The 19,976-nt window shown below is 38.4% G+C and overlaps 1 protein-coding gene across 8 annotated transcripts in view; it reads left to right on the forward strand.

Annotated features, from left to right (window-relative positions):
• The window catches only part of cadpsb (Ca2+-dependent activator protein for secretion b), a 93,577-nt gene that overhangs the window by 41,769 nt on the left and 31,832 nt on the right, over window positions 1-19,976 (forward strand). For all 8 annotated transcript variants that reach the window (XM_084735388.1, XM_084735398.1, XM_084735407.1 and 5 more), the window contains exons 4-11: window positions 1,778-1,858; window positions 2,870-3,103; window positions 5,123-5,244; window positions 10,499-10,610; window positions 12,694-12,833; window positions 13,240-13,306; window positions 14,584-14,692; window positions 15,040-15,252. In XM_084735388.1, coding sequence (XP_084591514.1) covers window positions 1,778-1,858; window positions 2,870-3,103; window positions 5,123-5,244; window positions 10,499-10,610; window positions 12,694-12,833; window positions 13,240-13,306; window positions 14,584-14,692; window positions 15,040-15,252 — 1,078 coding nt within the window. The remainder of the gene's footprint in view (window positions 1-1,777; window positions 1,859-2,869; window positions 3,104-5,122; window positions 5,245-10,498; window positions 10,611-12,693; window positions 12,834-13,239; window positions 13,307-14,583; window positions 14,693-15,039; window positions 15,253-19,976) is intronic.

Below are 19,976 nucleotides of genomic sequence, written 5' to 3' on the forward strand. Positions count from 1 at the left end.
CCTTTTGGATTGCATGGTCACATTTGCTTCAGCTCACTTTTTAATGTGGTCGAGCTTAGATATCTGTCATTTAAGCCCTGTTCTCCCTCATAGTTAGCATTAAAGGAGAACTCTGTTGATTTTAGACATCAAAGTCTGTTTACAGGTCTTGGGGAGTACTTCTGCATATGTGATAAAAAAATTTAAAGCCTTTTATCCCTCCAGAGGGAGCTGTGCAAAATCTGATCTGATTATCTTGAGTGATGTCACTTGGGGCTGAATCTTGAAATTCTGAAAAAAAAAATAAGCTAAATGTGTGGAGTTAAAAATAATTAATCAGACTTCTGTAGCTTGCTTCCCATATCTGCTCGAGGCCTGTAGTTAGAGGCTACATTAGCCATGTTAGCCACTAGTAGGACTGTTGGCAGTCGAGTTGCATTTTGTATAATGTAGATACCAGGTTTTTGACAAAGAAGAAAGCATGGCATTGATTTTGATCCTTTTTTGACTGTCAAACAAATTCATGTCACCTCAAACAGAAATTGTTTGCAAAGTCTATTGTAAAAAATATTTTAAGTTATTCTGTGATTACATCTTGTTGGTTAGCTTATATTCTTCCTCCTCTTTGCTTTAGTGTGTGCATTGCTGTATTTCTCTGAGGAATTGTGTGAAACTGACAGCAGGGTGTTTTTGCTGTTGCCTGCACGCTCACAAACATTCATATATGTCCCCATACACATTAAACAAAATAGGAACCCATCCTTAAAAGCTCTAGGCCTATTAGCGTAAAACATCTTAGGATGCCTTTAAATGATGAGTGAATGCAACAAAATTGTTTCCGTCCATCATAGATTCTTTCTACATCTCACTGTTGACCCACAGAAATCCTGACAACAGACTACCTGTTTTTATGTGCATTTGCATTACATTTGGTGTATCGATAAAAGAAAAACAAACTTGGCAACAAACTACTTAGAAACAGACAGCATAGATAAATTGTAACGTAAACGAAGCATTTGAGTTGTACAGACACAGAATCTTGTGGTCTACTGAGGGACAGAAATCAGCAGATCTGTGTGGCATGATGAGGAGACTAATTAATGTTCTTCAGATTAATACATAAAACAAACATAAATGTCATGTTTTTGTTGTTGTTTTCTACATTGCTTTGAGATTTTAATGTGCAACTCACTTAGTCTTGCTGTGCCCTCTTCTTCTGCCGTGGTTTAATGGCACGTGACTGTTTCACCAGCTGTTTATCTCAACAGATTAACTCCTAATATTTCATAACAGTAGTGGATGAAAATGTGTATTCATTCGATTTTCATTTCATCATTTGGTTCAAATTTGCTTTACATTTGAATGGAAACCTAGCTAATGACTTTACTGATTTTCCATTACTCAGTAATTAATCTGACTATTTAAAGTCATTCAGGTAACTAGTCAGAATGACAGAATGTCCGTCCTTTATTCCAGCTCATTTCTTTGCTGTTGTCACGTGGCTGGCTGTCATCTCAGCATGCACTGGGGGAATGGTTAGGAAATTTAATCTCTAAATTGCAATGTTCAAAATATATAATAACAAAACTCCACTATGTCATCAACAATATATATATATATATATAAATAACTTGTATGTACCCTACTAAGGGATTTGTTGGATTTCTCATCTTTTCTGGTAAGATAAACTACACTGGGAGAAGAAGGTGACCTTTGACCCTGACCCCTGGCTGTGTTAAAGTATTGCTGGACTCTTAATGTGACCTCATTGACCCGCTCCTCTCTTTTTTATCAATAGCTGGACAACCTGGATGAGCAGGCTGCACAGATCAGAAGAGAGCTGGACGGTCGTCTTCAGATGGCCGACCAGATTGCCAGGGTGAGTCAGACTCTGTGGGGGACTCAGATTGTTTTTTAATATGCTTTGTTTTATAGTTACTATGTCACTAATATGGTGGAACTTGAGTAAACATCGTAGTGGGAGCTTCCACCCACAACTGAAAAGATTTTTGCTATTTCAACAAATGTATGTTCACAAATTTGACTATGTCTTTTACACTTAATTAGGTATCCATCATCTAAAAAAGAAGCTCCTGCACTAATCTTACTTTTCTGATTTTAGCATTTTGGAAACTTCAGCATGTACTTCATTGTTAATTGACCCTTCCTTAATTGCTGTTGCTTCGTCTGTCAAGCTTTCCTTTCCTCACACTGCACATACAGTGATAAACAGATTCAGTGGCAGATTTAACATCGACATTGACAATAATTTTGAAACATTTGGTCTACAGTTCCACAAAGAAGTAAACAAACGCAGCTCCATTCTAGCTGACGGCCATGGATTTTGTCAGCTAAAATGATGACTCCTGCTATCAAAGTGTAGCTAGTATAAGTCTAATGCTTAAACTTCTTGAGTCAGCTGAGAAGTCTGTCTCCTGCTTTTGAGGTGTCTATCATCTGACACATTTTGAAATGAGAAGCCTGTCAAAGGGTCTTAATGTTATGTGGAGTTAATGGCTGTTTCATGATGTAACATTAATACTAAAAGACTGAGACGAAAGCTAATTCCCAGTACGACACATATATGTACACGATAGACGACAGGCACCACAGGCCTGTCAGAATTTGCATTTCTCTACATGTTGAAGTAGTGTGGTTGGGGCTTTAAGAATAGCGATACTTGGCATCTCATGAGTTTAAAGGTAGATGTCCTTTTGGTGGTCTTTCAGAAACATAAAACACAAGACCAAACATGTGAGGAATGGACTTGGACTTAGTTATGGTTGTTAATCTATGATCAGACACTTTCTTTTGGGAGGAAAGGCTTAGAGAGGGGTCAGTTGTTGTCAAGACTGTGATTGTTGCTGAGTCTTTTCTGTTTTGTCAATAGGGCGGCAAGTTCCCCAAATTTGTGTCTAAAGAGATGGAGGCCATGTACATCGAGGAGCTCAAGTCCTCAGTGAATCAGCTGATGGCCAATCTGGAGAGCATGCCTGTGTCCAAGGGAGGGGAGTTCAAACTCCAGAAGCTGAAACGGGGACACAACACCTCCATCATTGACATGGGCCAGGAGGACGAGAACACACTGTCCAAGTCTGATGTGGTCCTCTCTTTCACTTTGGAGGTATAGTGCAATAGGAATGAGGCTAAATATGATTGTGTAATCAAATATATGTAAGAACTATGACAAAGTTTAAGTTTTTTTGGACAGATGGAGCAAACTTTATGCAATTAGAATATCTAAACTCAGTGCAAACTACATCTGCCTAAACCAGAGCTCATAAATCAGAGCTGTCGTTGACTGCTTGTCTGCTCAGTGCTAAGTATAGAAACAGACAGCAGACCTGTTCAGGGGGTTGAACAGATGAAATGTGAGGAACAGGCTGACACACATTCACATTCACACACACGCGCACACGCACAAAAACCCTTTTACCTGCTCTTTAACGGGGGAACGTGACTCATCTTGTTATCAGCTTGTCTGAGATGAGCTATCACCACAGATCAGGAAGCCATCGCACCTCATTCCTTATGATGCAGTGCTATTTCAGAATTGGGAAGTGCATAATGTGCCGACAGAGAATATGCCCCTGTTTTTGCAGTTTCTTAACGCCATTATGGAATTTGAATGCTGGAAATTATTAGCACAATAGCTACAATTAGCTGTTTGTGTGAGGTGGTAATTCCACAGTGCTTTAGTAAAGCCTCATTTTTCAAGACTGTTTACTTTCCAAGTAGTTGGCTGCAGCAGCTGCCAGAAATCCCTCAGCAACAAACTAGGAGAAATCTCTTTGGAGAATCCAGTTGGAACCAGCTGTAATATAGATCAGGTCCTTCAGTATTTCTGATCCCTGTGGATGACAATATGGAAACATTGGTATGATGATGTTCAGAGATAATTATAAGTCCTGGATGAGTTTTGGAGTCTGTAGTTTACTTGAGTGAAAAGGCTATTTTCATGTTATAAATGTAGCAGTTTATTTCTGATCAGGTGTAAATTAAAGAGATGGTTTGGATTATTTGATGTGGGGTTGTATGAGGTATTAATCAATAGTGTATTCCCCACAGCAGATCACAATCAATTGCTCGTATTCTGCTGCCTTAATCAGTCAGTTTGATTATCTATTGTTACTTTGATGAATCCTGACTATCCTTTTAAAATACCAAAGTCACACAATAATACAAACTAACTAACAGTTAGCAGCATTAGACCAGCAACCCTCATTTTCTGTAAGGTAAAATTGCTGATTTTGCCTGTGGAGAGAGCAATATTTGGCTCATATAATGCCAGTGTTCTGTCAAATAAAGTGGTGAAAATATTCCAAAAATAGCATAGACTTAAACTGATATTTATTTATTTCAGTTGCTAAACTGCATTTTATCGCTGCCCTGTCCACAGCAGTTATTGTTTCTGTGCTGGTGCTCCTCTCAGCTTCTCCAAACTGGGGTCTGCCGACTGACATCTACTGTAGGTGATACTGCAACTATTGATAATTACCTCATACAACCTCACTAAAAATAACCTGGACTATCCCTTACAAATAACAAATAAGTACTCAATTAATATTTTGAATTTTGTCTTAAAATTCCCATAGAAATTAAAGCATTTTTTATTTATGGATGCCCAGCTAGCATGCATCTGTAGGATGACTGAACTGATACTTATGTTAACAGTCAAATAAAACATATTGGCTTGATGAAGACGTCAGTGGATCATATTTCTGCCTTTGGTTGTCCCCCTAGGAATTTACAGCTATAATATAATAGTAACCCCTGGCAGTGTTAGTACTATATTGTATTCACTGAGCAATTAAAGACTATGTATAAGATTTGGTGTGGCAGATTTTGCCTGCAGTACCAGCAGTTTTGATGATAAAGAGTTCTACTTTACAGGAGAGATAGCTGTAATTTTTATAGGCTGGTCCAGTAGAAGATCTGCTAAAATTGACATTTTAGTAACATGAAGGCACCTGCTACAGGTGTAAGTAGTGAATGTGGCTGGCATAGTATTTCTAAAATATCTATAAAACTGCAAGGGTTTGCCGCCTGCAGATTTGCTCACGACTTTCTGCTCTATGACCTCTTTGAAGTGATGAATCACTCTTTGTCTGCAACAAATCACTGAGGTGTCTGTGCTTCCTAGGTGGTTATCATGGAAGTGCAGGGGCTGAAGTCTTTGGCTCCCAACAGGATTGTCTACTGCACCATGGAGGTGGAGGGAGGTGAGAAACTCCAGACCGACCAGGCAGAAGCATCCAAACCAACGTAAGGGCCTGAGCATTTTTTTTCCATATATTTGAGTGTGAATTATTGTCTACCGCTGTTTAAACTTAGGTTCAGGTTATTTTATTTGCACCCATAACTAGATTTGGTTTGAAATAGAAGATTAGAGTCCATCTTTGCTACTGGAGTCCCAGTTTTAATATTAAATCAAAAATGTATCAAAATTAAGTCAAGCCAAATCAAGCATTCACAGTACAATGCAGAGTGAAATTCTTAATAGATAAATTAAGTGAAGATTAATCCAACAATCAAATAGAGAAGAATCTATCAAGATCAGATAGAATAGAAATGTATAAAACAGAGTCAAAAATGAACAGTACAACAGTTATGATTCTCAATGTTGAGTGTGTGGTTCAGAATAATTAAACAGTAAAACAACATTACAATATAACCAGAGCAGAATAACAATGTAAGGTGACAGTGTGAAAGTGACATATGGCAGGTGGATGGATTAGAATTTATATGTGTGTATGCGTGTGTGTAGAGTCATTTCAGTTCAGGTTTGGTTGTTAAGAAAGCTCAAACATTTCAAGGCAGCTTACTTCAATAGATTTTGAGTTTAAGATTTGAAAAGGTTTTACCAATTAATAATGTTTTGTTGAGATAAATGACTTTTCTTCTTTAGATAAATAAACTTAAATCTTTGACTTTTAGAAACCCCAAAAAATGAATATTTTAAAAAAAAACTAATTTAGGTGAAAGTGAATAATGGTTAATGATTTATTATTTTCATTTGCAAGCATTCAATTTTCAAGCGCCCAAATAACAACAAATCAAGTTCAGCTTTTTGAAATACAGGGGTTTGTAAAACTAAAAGATTCAAGTTTATCTGAAGAAGAAATGTAAATTATTAACAAATGATTGTAGGTCGGCAAAAGTTTGTTTAGCTTATTTTAAAACTGAAGTGTTTGAGTTTGATTTAAAACTCAAATATTTAAAACAGGTTGGTTAAAATTATTTAAGTTTAGAGTCTTATTGAATCACACTAGGCAAAGCATTTTTGAGAGACACCCAAATGTATCCGTTTATTGTTTAATTTGTTTGATTTTGATAGTCTAATAACTAGCAGCCATAGCTAAATTCCTTAACTAGTTCTGAATTAATGAAGTCACAGTGAAGAAAATACCTTCAGTTCTATTTTTACTTAAATGTTGATGATGTTCCAAATTTGGCATTAAAATCAGTCTTAACAGGAATGACCAGCAGCCTCACTTTAGCTCAGGATTGGCTGTGAGGTAATCGGAGATATTTGAAATTAATGTAACATGATTTGCGCTTGGCATCAAAAAAGTCTTTAGAAGGTCACATTTGCTGTATCTTTATTCTTTTGTAATGTGGAAGAGTAACAAGCACAAATGTTTTGGCTGATGCCCTCCTCTGTGTGCAGTCAGAGCAGATATGACCTTGAGTCTATCAGAATATATTTTAGACATCTTCATAATGTCATTTCATCCACAGACAGTGATTCTGCTACTGACAGTAACTGACTGTCCAGGCTGTAGACACAAAGGGCTTTTTAATCAACTATTTCATCCAAAGAGAAAATGTCACTTCAATCATTTTAATCATCTTTCCAATAACTTAACATAATTCATTTTAATCTTCTACTTTTGAGATTCTGCCCCATTCTTTTATTGATCTTTGATTGAGCTCCTTTTGTGAATCGCTCCAGATGCCCTGAGTAAAATCTACTGGCAGGAACAGACAGTAAACCTACAGTATGTTGCTGAACTCTTCTGCGTCGCAGTGGGTTATTGGTTGTAGGAAGACATTTCTAGGGCTCTTGTTTGTGTTTGTAGTTGAGCAAAACTTCAATTTACTTTTTTTATTTACTTTTTTTGGTTTGTAGATCAATTAAGTGGTTCAGAACAGTAGAATCTGCTTTTACAGTCAGAAAACAGCTTTACCTGAACCTGTGCTTAATGAAATGTAGGTTTAATGATCATTGGGTGTTCAGGGTTATATGTTAATGTTCTTGTTTTTTAACTTTCTTTGTTGGCTATGTACTTGTTTGACAGTCTGTGCAACTTGCTTTATTTATTAGTGGTTATCACATAACAAGACAGACTAAAGTTAATTGTTATGTTTAATCTTCAAATAGATGCAAAGCAACAAACATTCTGACATCAAAAATGATACAGACAGTCCCCTGCCTTTTCCCCAGAGATGGATTTGGTCTGTTTTTGGACCGGAGAGTTGCTAGATTTACTTGCCTGATGTGGCATTTTCTTTGCCCCGGGCAATCAATCAATCCTTATTGTTCAGACCCATAGTGATGAGCCTTGACCACAAATCCCCTAAATAAAAGCCCCTTGAATCATTTATGATTCACAGCTGAACCAAAAAACCCTTTTTGACTGCATGATTCTTGACTCAGCTGGTCAAGGTGTCAAAATTCATTGTGTGCTCCCTTTGTATGTTAAGTATGAAATGAGAAGACATGGCTTGTACATTTATTTCATTTCTTTGAAGGTCTCAACGGTTTGCACGTGTCCTGAAATACTTTTGCTTCTTGTTATGCCGGACCAGATTCATAACAGTGTTGGTGTCCTTGTGAAGGCAAATACATCTTCTACTAAATATATCTACCTATTTTTCCATCTCATTAACCAGTATTGCACAGCACAGGATACAGGAGAAAATGTCCATGAAACATTCATGCAAATAGGAGCTATTTTAAGGCCCAAATGTCTTCCTCTGATCTCCTTAATTCAAGAGCCATTTTATGAAGAGAGTATGAGAGAGACGGAGGGACATGAATGGGAGAGGGGATTAGAGGGAACAAGGAGAGGGTAGTGTGTGTGTGTGTGTGCGTGTGTGTGTGTGTGTGTGTGTGCATGTGTGTGTAGGCTACATGTACGCACATGGAAAAAAAACACATAACATACATGTATTAATGTACATAGTACTGCAGGTTATTTGCATACAGTAATTGCTTTTGTGCACTTTATTTTGCTTATAATTTGATAAAAGATTATTAGGGGGTCGGTAGAGTTAATGTTGCAGAGAGAGTTGTTTTCTGTCATTGTCTAGTAATTCTGCTGTTTATTTTGTCGTTTGACCCACTTGAGCACACGCCGGGTTTCATATATTTTGCAGAAAGAGCTGTCAGAGCTCAGCACTGTCACATCCATTAATAGACCTTAGATTGATCCACAAGGTCACCTTCATGCCAGTACAATGCTTCCCTCTGAAATCAACACAGCTCACCACAGCTCGCTCCTCACCATCAGTCAGTCAGCAGCTTCTCTCTGCTCTGCGCATGTTAGAGCTGCAGCATCTTTGTGTACATTAAATTGCAATTAATTATGAATGTGAGAAATGGTTACAAGAATAACAGCTTTCCAAGGCTGGGAATTGAAACCACGTCCTGCATACCTCACGTTAGAGAGAGAATTCAGGCATTTATATCATGTCTCCTCGCTTGTTTCGGTCCCAAATGGCGGTGAGAAATAACAAAAGCCCAATATATGTTGTGTAACATGATTACACTTTTCTCTGTGTGTATTTGTTTAATTTAATCCTTCAGGCTTGTAGAGGCGTAGCCAGTGATGAGGTTTAGTCATTAGGTTAGGTTCACATTTTCTCAAGTGTGTGTTAAATCAATATTCATATGCTCATATGTACATTGAAAGCATTGCTGGCTGCTTTGAGGCTGCTTTAATCCTTCCTCCTGCCCATACCGGCCACACAGTCATCGTTTCTTAAAGCAGTTTCAGAGTTACAGTCCATTGTCAAAATTTTAGCCTCTTCTTATCTGTTTGTAGTTCAGGTTTGTGTGGGTTTCCTGTGTGTGCTTTTCTATAAAGACATAAGGTTAACTGAAATATATGAGCTGCCTCTGAATGTTAATGAGTACAAATAAGTCCAATGTAGTTTGAAACTAACTGTGTAAAACTTTTTAAAACTTTATTTGTGTTTAAGTCTTTAATCTGTTTTTATATTTTGTTATATTTGATTTCTAAATCAATATATTTTATTTTCTCTTTTTTTGTCAAATGTGTTTTCAGTGTTTTGCTAAAGCACTTAAGTCATATTTCCATCACAAAAACTTTTCCTAGGGGCTAGGAATCTTTGGAGGAACTCCACCACAGAGACAAGGGTTAAAATCAAGTTGTAACACCTCCAAAAGGTCCCTGCTTGGGGGTTAGTACTTTCCAAAAGTACAGGAACTTTGGGGTTGGGATCCTGGACGCTTAACATGTCTGATTGGTTGGGTACTCACAGCATTTTGTTTTCACCATTTTTAAAAATCTGCAGCTGCAAACTGTTTTATTTTTTGTTAATTGTGCTTTGAGACATGAAGTCCAGATACAGTGTCCATGAAAAAACAGGTGTCACTTTCATACAGCAGGACTTATTTGCATAATCTTTGCAGGGCTTATATACCATGGTGGAGATGCAAACAACAAGCTGAAGGCTGAAGGAACCTTTTAGCGCCTTGAAAAGTAGTTTCTGGAACTAAAAGTTCTGGGTTCTTCGGGTGGAAACTTTTGACTCACCTCTGAGTATAAAAGATGCTATGCAAATAAACTGATTTGCTTTTGAGACTTGCCTCATGTCTGTGATAAGGTTTGAATAAAAACAATACACTCAACAGCAGAAGTTAATTTTATCCAGTCTGCAGCATCGCTCGTCTGCTCTCTGTGAGACCCACGAAATAATTTTGGCTGATAAGACGGGTGTTTTGCCAAGAGCAGCTTTAAAGATGTCTGCTATATAAATAGTAGGAGTGCATTTAGAACAAGTGACAGTCAGCGAGAGGAATAAAGTCTTAAGTATGTGTGTGTGTGTGTGTATTATCCTGACTTTGACATCCTGTAGGTATGGTCTTACAGAAGACTTCCAGTAAGTACCGCAGTCATCCTTGTGCGATAAAAAGATACACTGTGGTGTGTGTCTGTCTATAAACAATGTATTTTCTCTTCTGTGTTTATACTGCAACCTCTGTCAGCTGCTGTTTCAAGGCTATGTTGAAGTGAAAGTGGATTTTATTTATTTGATTTCTGTATAATTTGTCTACTTGATGTTGTAACTGACTTTTTTCTGTGTGATTTCAGTTGGAAAATGTCGAGAGGGAGGTGAAATCTCTCTCTGCCAGACTTTAGCTTTTATTGACAAGTAAAAAGCGATTCAATGACTGCCTGTCTGGAGATGAAGTCATTGTGTATGAACACCGTGCTATCATGCTGTCATGGAAGCTAACCTCTGGAGTGTCTTTTGTTGTGTCTTTTAGCTGGGGGACCCAAGGGGACTTCACCACCACACACCCTCTGCCTGCTGTCAAGGTGAAACTGTTTACAGAGAGCACAGGGGTGCTGGCACTGGAGGACAAAGAGCTGGGCAGGGTAACACCTCTGTTTGTTTTATTTTTACCAACACAGAAATACTATGATCTCAACACAGCCAGGAGAATACTGTGATTAGGTCTCAGATGTCACAAAGACGAACACCAGACTTGTAATTAAGCACAAATCACAAGTTCTTTTGATAATGAAATATGCATTGAAATACAGACATGGGTAGTCTCACTCACATTTTTGTGTCTGAAAGTGATGATTTCAACTGAGTCTCAGTATAGTGACTTGAATGTGAGTCAGACAACCTTTTTTTTGCAAGTTAAACATGAGGTAGAGGCTGTCAAAATGAAAAAGAAAATCTTTCTCTTTCCCTTATCCCACTGAATTTTTATTATCATCTGAACATTTTTGCAAGTACTGGAAGAGAGAACAACACATTTTTTTTTGTGCTTTTGCTTTTAGAAAACACTTCCCATTCTTAGTTTCATATTATGTTTGTATTTGACCAGCAAACAACTGAATAAAATTGCCTTCTCTCTTAAGATAGACGTAGGCTGACAACAACTTTTGCCTTTTTTAAAGAGATAGCTAGGATTTTTAATTGGGTTTCTATGAAGTACTTATCCATAGTCAGTGTATAATCCAAGGGACAGAAAACCGCCTATAGATGATGATGATGATGATGATGATGGTGATTATACTTTATTGTCAGAACAAGTCTGAAAGTTTTCTTGTGTTTCAGCAGCTCCATTTGCAGCATCACAGGAGACAACAATTAAAAAAAGGAACAAAAATACATACTTGAATTTAACATAGCATTACAATTACAGAAGATTGTATTCACAGCCCTTTAATGAACATCTGATCTGGGATTAAGCTATTTAATTTTAGAATAGACTGGTGTACAAAAGAGTTCTTCAGTCTAACCTTAATCACATAACCCTGTATGTCCCATTGGATGGTAACAATTTGTATTCACTATTCAGGACACGGTTGGGATCAGAGACAATGGGCCTCATGCATGAGTGTTTTCCTATTTATGTCTTATATTTATTCTTAAACAAAGCTGTAGGAAGAAGATCCGAAAATCCTAAGTGGGATTCATGTTAGCTATTAGCATATAGAAACACTCCAATAAATCCATGTAAGAGCAGCAGCTTGAAGTGCTGTGTGCAAACCACAAAGCAACAAGCCTCTGACATCTAACAGGTGATGCTGACCACTGATAACCTTAGTGTCCTGATAACTTAACCATAACACAACAAGCTAACTGATACAGGCAGCACAAGATGAGCAGCTCCTGTGTTCTGTGAGGTAAAATGAGAGTTTTTGCCAAAAGAGTCTGGTGGCTTTGGAGAGACCAACATTTAGGTCTTTGGTCTTTACCAACCAACTTACCAACAGGTAAAGTGGTGAAAATATTCCTATTATAATATATACTTGAACTGATTTTTTAGGTGGCTAAAATACATTTTGCTGCTGTTCCTGTCCACAGCAGTCCATTCTTTATCTTCTTACACCGATACTCCTGCTGCTTCTCGAAATTGAGTATGTTAAACAAACTCACCTCAAAAAACAGAGCTGTCCCTTTAAAAACAGATTTATGATCTTTGAACATTATTTAAATCTTGAGCTCTTCTGACTCAGATGTACAGAGAGCAGAAACGTTTAACGCTTCTCCACCCTACATTTTTTCTGAGGTGTGAGGTTACTGTGATAGACAGTGAAGGAAGGTGGTGTTGCTGGTTTGCATTTGGGCAGCGGCGCCTCAGACGTCCCTGTAGTGGCAGTGACCTTGGCTTGTGACAAGGCTCTTTGATCTCCCACTGCAGCAGCGTTGGCAGGAAGGCAGGCTTCCTCAAAGCTCTTTAACTCAGCAAAGAGAGATTAGGCCTCCTCTTCAGGGAGGCAGAGCAAAGCACTGTTCTCACTGTTTCCCCACCCTGACTCACTTTAGTCTTTCACTTTCAAAAAAAAACATGTGAAACACAAACACACATCATCACCAGCCCCTGCAAACACACACAGATCGGTGTTGCTGAATGTTGCACAGGGAGAGATCAAAGAATCACCTCCTGGTTATAAACGCTGATAATTCATAGAGTCTGCTGTCTGTTTCGTTCGAGTGCAGGTTGTCCTCCACCCGACTCCTAACAGCCCCAAGCAGTCAGAACTCCACAAGATGACTGTGACCAAGGCGTGCCCTGACCAAGATCTGAAGATCAAGCTGGCCATACGTATGGACAAACCACAGAACATGAAGCACTGCGGGTAAGAGCCGCGCTGCCAAAGAAGCCATGTAGTGACGTTACTGTGTGCCTTTCATTTTCCATGTCTTTCTTATAGAACTCCAGCCCTCTCAGCTCCTTGGCCTCATTTCTAGTCACGTACCATGGAAAAATACTGTGAAGTGCACTACTCCCCCTGGTGGAGGCCAGTGTGTAGTTTAGATTTCTTTTTAATTAGTAGGTGCCAAAAAACTCACAATATTGAAGACAACATTAATCATGTTTCATGTTATGTAACCACTGTGCTATTCATCAAAAAAGTGGTTAAAGTTTTCTCATTTCGACAGCAAACTGCATTTTTTTTTTACACCAAATATGAACTTTTTCCTCTGTAGTTATGACATGTGGACTGGGTTTTGTCTCCTTGTGTATGGATCATGTTTTGACAGGTATCTGTGGGCTTTTGGGAAGAATGTTTGGAAGCGCTGGAAGAAGCGTTTCTTTGTGCTTGTGCAGGTGGGTCATCATAAACAAAAAAATCAGTTTTCAACCAAAGTGAAGCAGCAATGAACATTTCAGTTAAGGTTGTTTCTGTTGAAGTTTTCAGTCCGTTTGTGAGTTTTAAAGATTCCCTCTAACTTACCGAGTCACAGTATTGAGTGCATCTCCAGGATAAAAATAATACCTGCATGTACTGGTGTATTACACTGATGTAGGACTGCACAATTAATCAAATATTAATTTCAAACACAGAGTTAACTTCCCAGATTAAAATTAAACATGATTGATTGCAGTGTTGACATTTAAAATGCGTGCTCTGCTCATAGAAAACACAGCTGCATATCAAATCAAGCACTCCCTAAAGTAACAGCCAGCCAACCTGCATCTGCAGCCTGTGAAAAATTTCCTGGATGTTGCAGCTGCAGTCCAGTGTAGAGGAGTGATAAACAGAGACCAAGCATGCAATCGAATATCAAAAGTCTGGAGCAGAAGGTGAAGAGCTAGTCTCTCCAACTACTGATCATGAGACTTGTTTCTCCACTGCAAAACAACATAACTAACTTGTTCAAAAACCTGAAAAAAACACCACAAACTGCAGAACGATGAATGCATGAGGACTGAGAAGAATTAAATCACTAACATGACCTCTCTGAATCCCCGTCCTTGTCCAGCATCAACTTAAACAGCAGGAGCAGGAGATGGACTGTGAATAAGCACCAGTCTTATTATAAAGCACAGATTTTAGCAGGAATGTGGCATGACATTGAAGTGAAAGCAGTGCTCAGTTTTTTTAAATGTGAAATTGCACTAAAAATATTTTGTCCCTAAAATCAATGAATAATTGTGATGAATAATTGTGATCTCAGTATTAATCAATATAATTGTGATTATCATTTAGCCATAATTGTGTGGTCCAGCGTTAATGTGTGGGAAAAGAGGGAGTTAGTTAAAATGTGTCCACTCTTCAGTTTGTCAGTGAATTGCTTTATCACTTTAAATGTCTCTCAAGAAAAGATCAACTCGAAGGCAACTGGACTTGTTTATGTCTTTGAAGACGTTTCACCTCTCATTCAAGAAGCTTCATCAGTTCATTCATGTCAGACTAGTCTGAGCTAGTCCCAGTTGTCTGTAACTGATGAAGCTAAACAAGTCCAGTTGCCTTCGATTTAATCTTTTCTTGAGATTACAATGACCTGGACGAATGAGAACATTCGTGGACACATTTTAAATGTTATTACTGAGGGACAGAATTAAATTACTTTTGATTTTTAACTTTTTCTTTTGTGTTGTAGGTGAGTCAGTATACGTTTGCCATGTGCAGCTACAGAGAGAAAAAGTCAGAACCACAGGAGCTTCTCCAGTTGGACGGGTACACTGTGGACTACAGCGACCCCCAGCCAGGTGAGAGGTCGCACCTTTACATTATATAACTACAGATGCACACACACTACGCACACTAACTACTTCAAGGCATTGAGGTAATTTATTATCATTACTCAACACAGGATTGCACAGTGAAAAAAGAGTTGTAAGTTCCTTCCTGCTACACAAAAATACAATATATATACAGATAATTACATTCAGAGCTGCAAAACAAAATACAATAAAACAGTACACTTACTTACATATATGTAAATATACATGTATACACTCAGGAAATAATTCTGTGGTGCAGTTTTTGATTTTGCTTCAGGTAGAATGTAAACATACTTCAATAATACTTGTCCCTTAACGTCCTGTTGTCTCAGGCTTGGATGGTGGCAGGGCTTTCTTCAATGCAGTGAAGGAAGGCGACACTGTGATGTTTGCCAGTGATGACGAGCAGGACCGCATCCTGTGGGTCCAGGCCATGTATCGCGCCACTGGCCAGTCCCACAAGCCTGTCCCACCCACTCAGGTCCAGAAACTTAACTCCAAAGGGGGTGCCTCAGCCCAAATGGATGCTCCCATTTCTCAGTTCTGTAAGTAGCCCGGAACACAACATGGTCACTTAAGCAGAAAGCAGATTTCATCCACAAAGCAGTGAAAGCTCTAACCCATAAATGTCTCACGCCATGCGCTCCACACTGCAGTCACAAAACGTGCTGGTAGAACTAACACACAAGCACGCACACACATGCCTTGGTCTCTCACAGATCCCTCCAGCATCTGATGGACTTCCACTCATTGTCACCACTCCCACAGTGTTTAAAGGTGCAATTCCATGCTATTCCATCAGTCTGTTCACAAGGAACAACCAACCCGAAAATTATCATACAGCAGCAGGACATGGCGTGCAAAGTTTGTCTCGAAACTAAATAGGTCACCACACATAAGATTTGAACATTCAAGCCTGCTGGGGTTGAATTCAGACTCACAGTGCCAGGGTGTGCTGCTCTCGTCCTAATCGTTAGGCCTGTTTTAATCCACGCGCAGCTCTTAGAGGGCAGCTGTGAAGGCAGCCGTGGTTCTGAGACAGTTTCTCAGATGGTTCCCTTGTCACTGAATGACAGCCAAGTTTTAACCAATCTGTCACTGTACTTGCACCTCTAAGCAACCCACAGGTCAGGTAGCAAAGTGAAGGTAAGACTGTCTACAGTAGTGTGGCATCTGTACCAACTTCTGTTGTAACCGTCTCTTGTGTCCCCCCTCATTAAAGAAGGGAAAAATATATTGATTTTTGTAAGTATCACTGTAAATCCTTTTCACGACATTTTTCTTCACACAATCTGTATATACTTAAGTTGGTTTTGACCTGTACTGTCAGTCATTTTATTATTTTAGAGAAACTATCTTTGCCCATAACAACACTAACATAGACCCTTCTGACCTACTGAACTTAAAGTCACATACTTTTTACCAATCCACAATAATAGATCCTGCTATTCAGAAAAAAACATGACTTTTTGTGTGCATCTTTTGACTCTAATGAACAAGATCTTTATTTTTTCTTAGACGAATTCCAGAAAAAAAAATTGGCTTTATTAACAGATACACAAAAACGGAGACCCAGGGTTATAGTACTGATAATGATAGTGTAATAATCATTTTTAAAAAGCCCCAAGTTTATTTCTCTCTCTGTTAGTCACATCATTGGAATAAAACTATAAAGACATGAATTGGATCAGTTACTCAGAATCCTACCACATAAATTCTATGTTGTTTCTCCATTGGTTTCTTTGTCCAGTATGTGATCGTTCTTGTGGTTAGTTGACTCCTCTGATGCCAGCTGTTGCCATTCAAAGCCTCCTCACAGTGGCACAGACCTCCTACCCCCTCCCTGAAACATTGTGGCACACCACGCGTACATGTTTCACCCCCTGGTGGTCTTGAATGGCACTGGGACCATAACATACACAGCCCCTCCTGACTCTGCTGCAGTGAACTGAAGAAGAGTCCTATGAAGGTCCTGAGCAATCTGCACAAATTTTAAATACTTTCTTCTTTCCCAGTCAACCAGTTTCATACAAGAAAATGGTTCAGTGCACATCACATGCATAAGTGTTCAAATAAATGTTACTTATTGTGTTAGACTCACTGTATAATACGACAAATTAATGATATGTGATGATAAAATACTGATCAAAATGTCCAAAGATGGCTTAAAGGAGCACTCCATTGTTTGTGTTGCATTTCCATGAAATTAGGATGAGAGAGAGATTTAAAAAATTAAAAATAAAAAAAAGTGGCTAACTAGGATGGCAGCTAACGATTCTTTTCATTGTTGAATTATTGAATCATGCAGCCATTTTCCAGATTACTTGATTAGTTCTTTGGTGTATAAAGTGTTAGAGAATGGTGAAAAATGTTGATCAGTTGTTTCTCAAAGCCCAAGATGACGTCCTCAGATGTCTTGTTTTGTCCACAACCCAAAGATTTGGTCCAAACCAAAAAAAAAAAAACACTGGATCCTACATTTCCCATGGTGCAATACTGATGTTATTTAATTGTTTCTCTTTGTTAGAGTACCAAGTAAGTACTCACATATTTAAAAGTTAGACATTACTGTGACATCATCAGGGTGGTTTTCTCATTCGGATGGGATTAACATTATGGGGGCAGGTGGGGAATAAAATATTCAAAGTGCTCCTCAGTAATTTAACTGATTGTTCCCAACAGCATTTTAATCATCTGGAAATCACACAATGCGGTCAGTATTGGACGTTCTGCATCCTGCTCGACGAAGTGTGAGAGTTGAGGGAGACATGCAAGACAAAGATACTTCTTAATGTCGAAGTCAAAAATCATACTGTAGAGTCATAACTATGTCAAATCTTAATAGACAGAAGTAGAATACTTGTATCATTCAGAGGATATCATTATCTCTGATGTCCATTGTGAAGAAAAACCATACTACAGATGTCAGTGTTTCTTTTTTTGGTAATCCTTTATAAGTGCATTACAATTACTAAATGTTGATGTTTTCATGTTTTAAACAGATTAGCATTTTTGATTTACTCAGTTTTCACACAAGAGTCAAATTTCAGACTGAACTGGTTAGAAAAAAACAAAAGAAAGTAATGGGACAAGCAGCTCTTCACACGGATACAACACAGACACCCACTTTAAAGGCCCACTCCAGTGAAAATCCCATTTTTAATGTGGTGTTTTCCATGTGTTACAAGATATATCAGAAGTGAAATAAGCAGTAAACACCATGTCTGAACATTTTTTGGTTTGAAACAATCAGAGATTCAGTCAGGCTGGGTATATGATGTCATAAACCTGATGAACCAGTCCCGTTAATCGAGGGGATGACACCATTCATTCGTTCACTCATCATTTGCGTTGACGCTCAGCCCACAGCTAATGCATCTAGCTGGTTACTGTGATTAACTATTAAAGCAGAGGAGAAATTAGGTGCAGCTACTGTGGGGTAGGAGAGGAGGCGGGGTGTGTGTGGAGAGGCCGGGACCATTTGCATATTCATTGATCCTTGAATTCTAAGTGAAGGCGAGGTGTGGAGCTGTATGCAAGGCATTTTAAGGTATTATTTTTACACAATTTATTGCTTCTTGTAGAGTATCTTATATTGTTTAAAACATGGCTGGAGGTGGACTTTAAAATACATGGCTGTACCTCTGGACGGGATGTAAAGTACAGGTTTAAAATCACAGAACAACGCAGGTAATATTAAAATCACCCCACCTCTCCCAGAGAAATAAATCCAGTGTGCTTGCAGCTTAAGACTTGACAAATCTCCCCTAGAGCCACAGAAAACGTTTACTGTCTTCATAGATTCGAAAGCACTTTGACTAGTGGGCTGATCTTAAAAATCAGTGGAGTGCTCCTTGAATGCATGTTTAAATTTTAGTTTAAAAATTGTGATGTGTTATCTCACAGTTAAAAAGACTTTCACCATTTAGTGTCACCACTTGATTGATTATTTCAGCCTTTCCAGGACCTTCATATTCTCTTTCCTTTTTTTTTTTTTTTTTTTTTTTAAAAAAGACACTTTTACACAGAAAACTGACAAGGGGGTTTACTTCATCGGGTAGGTGTATGTGTTTGCCAATGTTCCCTTTTAAAAGTAAGCCTTCTGTTTGAGCCGCAGTTATACGGAGTGACAGTACTTAACGTGTAGCTCTCGACTCCTTAAGTACTTGTCCAGAATCCAGAATAAATAAACTGCAGTGGAGTGATGAGGATCGTAAACTCTCTCTTCCCTCCCTCTGTCTCTCTTTCTCTCCCTGTCTCTCTCTCTGTCTCCCTCTGTTTCTCTCTAATATGCCTCAACATCTGTTGTCGAGTTCACATATCCTCACATGTACTCACACACCACCGCCCACAAACTCTCATGTTGGTATAGGTTGTTGTTTTTGAGTTGTGTTTTCTTCTTCATGCTTTGCCTGTACCCTTCTTGAGTAATGCAGCTGCTAGGTCAGGGTCTCTCTCGTGATTGCTCTCCTCCAGCCTTGTTGCTAGTCTTTATGTTATTCTGGTTTGTCCCTTCTTACCCTGCTGTCTTCTAGCTGGACTCAAGGGTAAGTGCTTCCCTGTAGCCGGCACAGCTCAGATAATCCCCGCTGATTATCTGACAAATGCAACGTTCTTTCTCTTCTTCTTCTTTCCCCTCTTCTCCTTTTTCACGTCTCGCCTCATGTCTTAGATATTAGTTGATAACTTTTTTTTTTTTTTGACGACCTCAACTCAAGGATCTAAGTATAAGCATCCATTCGTGCCAGTATAGGATGCATGTATTTTTATATTTAAGAACATATTATTTGGCTCAGTAATTGTTAAACTTGATATTATAGTTGTTACTGCATAATTGCCTTCTCTCTTTTATTCATATTGGTGACTGGATCCCTCAGAGTAAAGCAATATGATGATAAAATGTGACATACTATTAGAAAAGAGAGTGCAAATTTGTTACGTTTTGAGAAAGATTTAATATAAACTTAAAGAGCGAGTAACTGATGATTATTTTAAAGCAGTTAGATGGAACTTAACCTAATTATCAGATGTTCACATAATTAGGGGTGTCATGATTTTCCAAATCCTGATTTGACATTCAGTTATAAGGTCACGATTTGATTTGATCTATGATTTTTTTAAAAATTCATTGCACTGATGACTATGCCATTCTTAGACAGAGGATTGATTTGTGAAGATCAACAGATCATTGGTTTTATGCCCTGACAACCGTCTTTTCAGACATGCACTGGACACTAAGCAGGTGAGGTTGAAAGAAAAAAAATACTGG

Source organism: Lutjanus erythropterus, chromosome 2, assembly GCF_056507025.1.
Source record: "Lutjanus erythropterus isolate fLutEry1 chromosome 2, fLutEry1.hap2, whole genome shotgun sequence".
Taxonomy (NCBI): Eukaryota; Metazoa; Chordata; class Actinopteri; order Lutjaniformes; family Lutjanidae; genus Lutjanus; species Lutjanus erythropterus.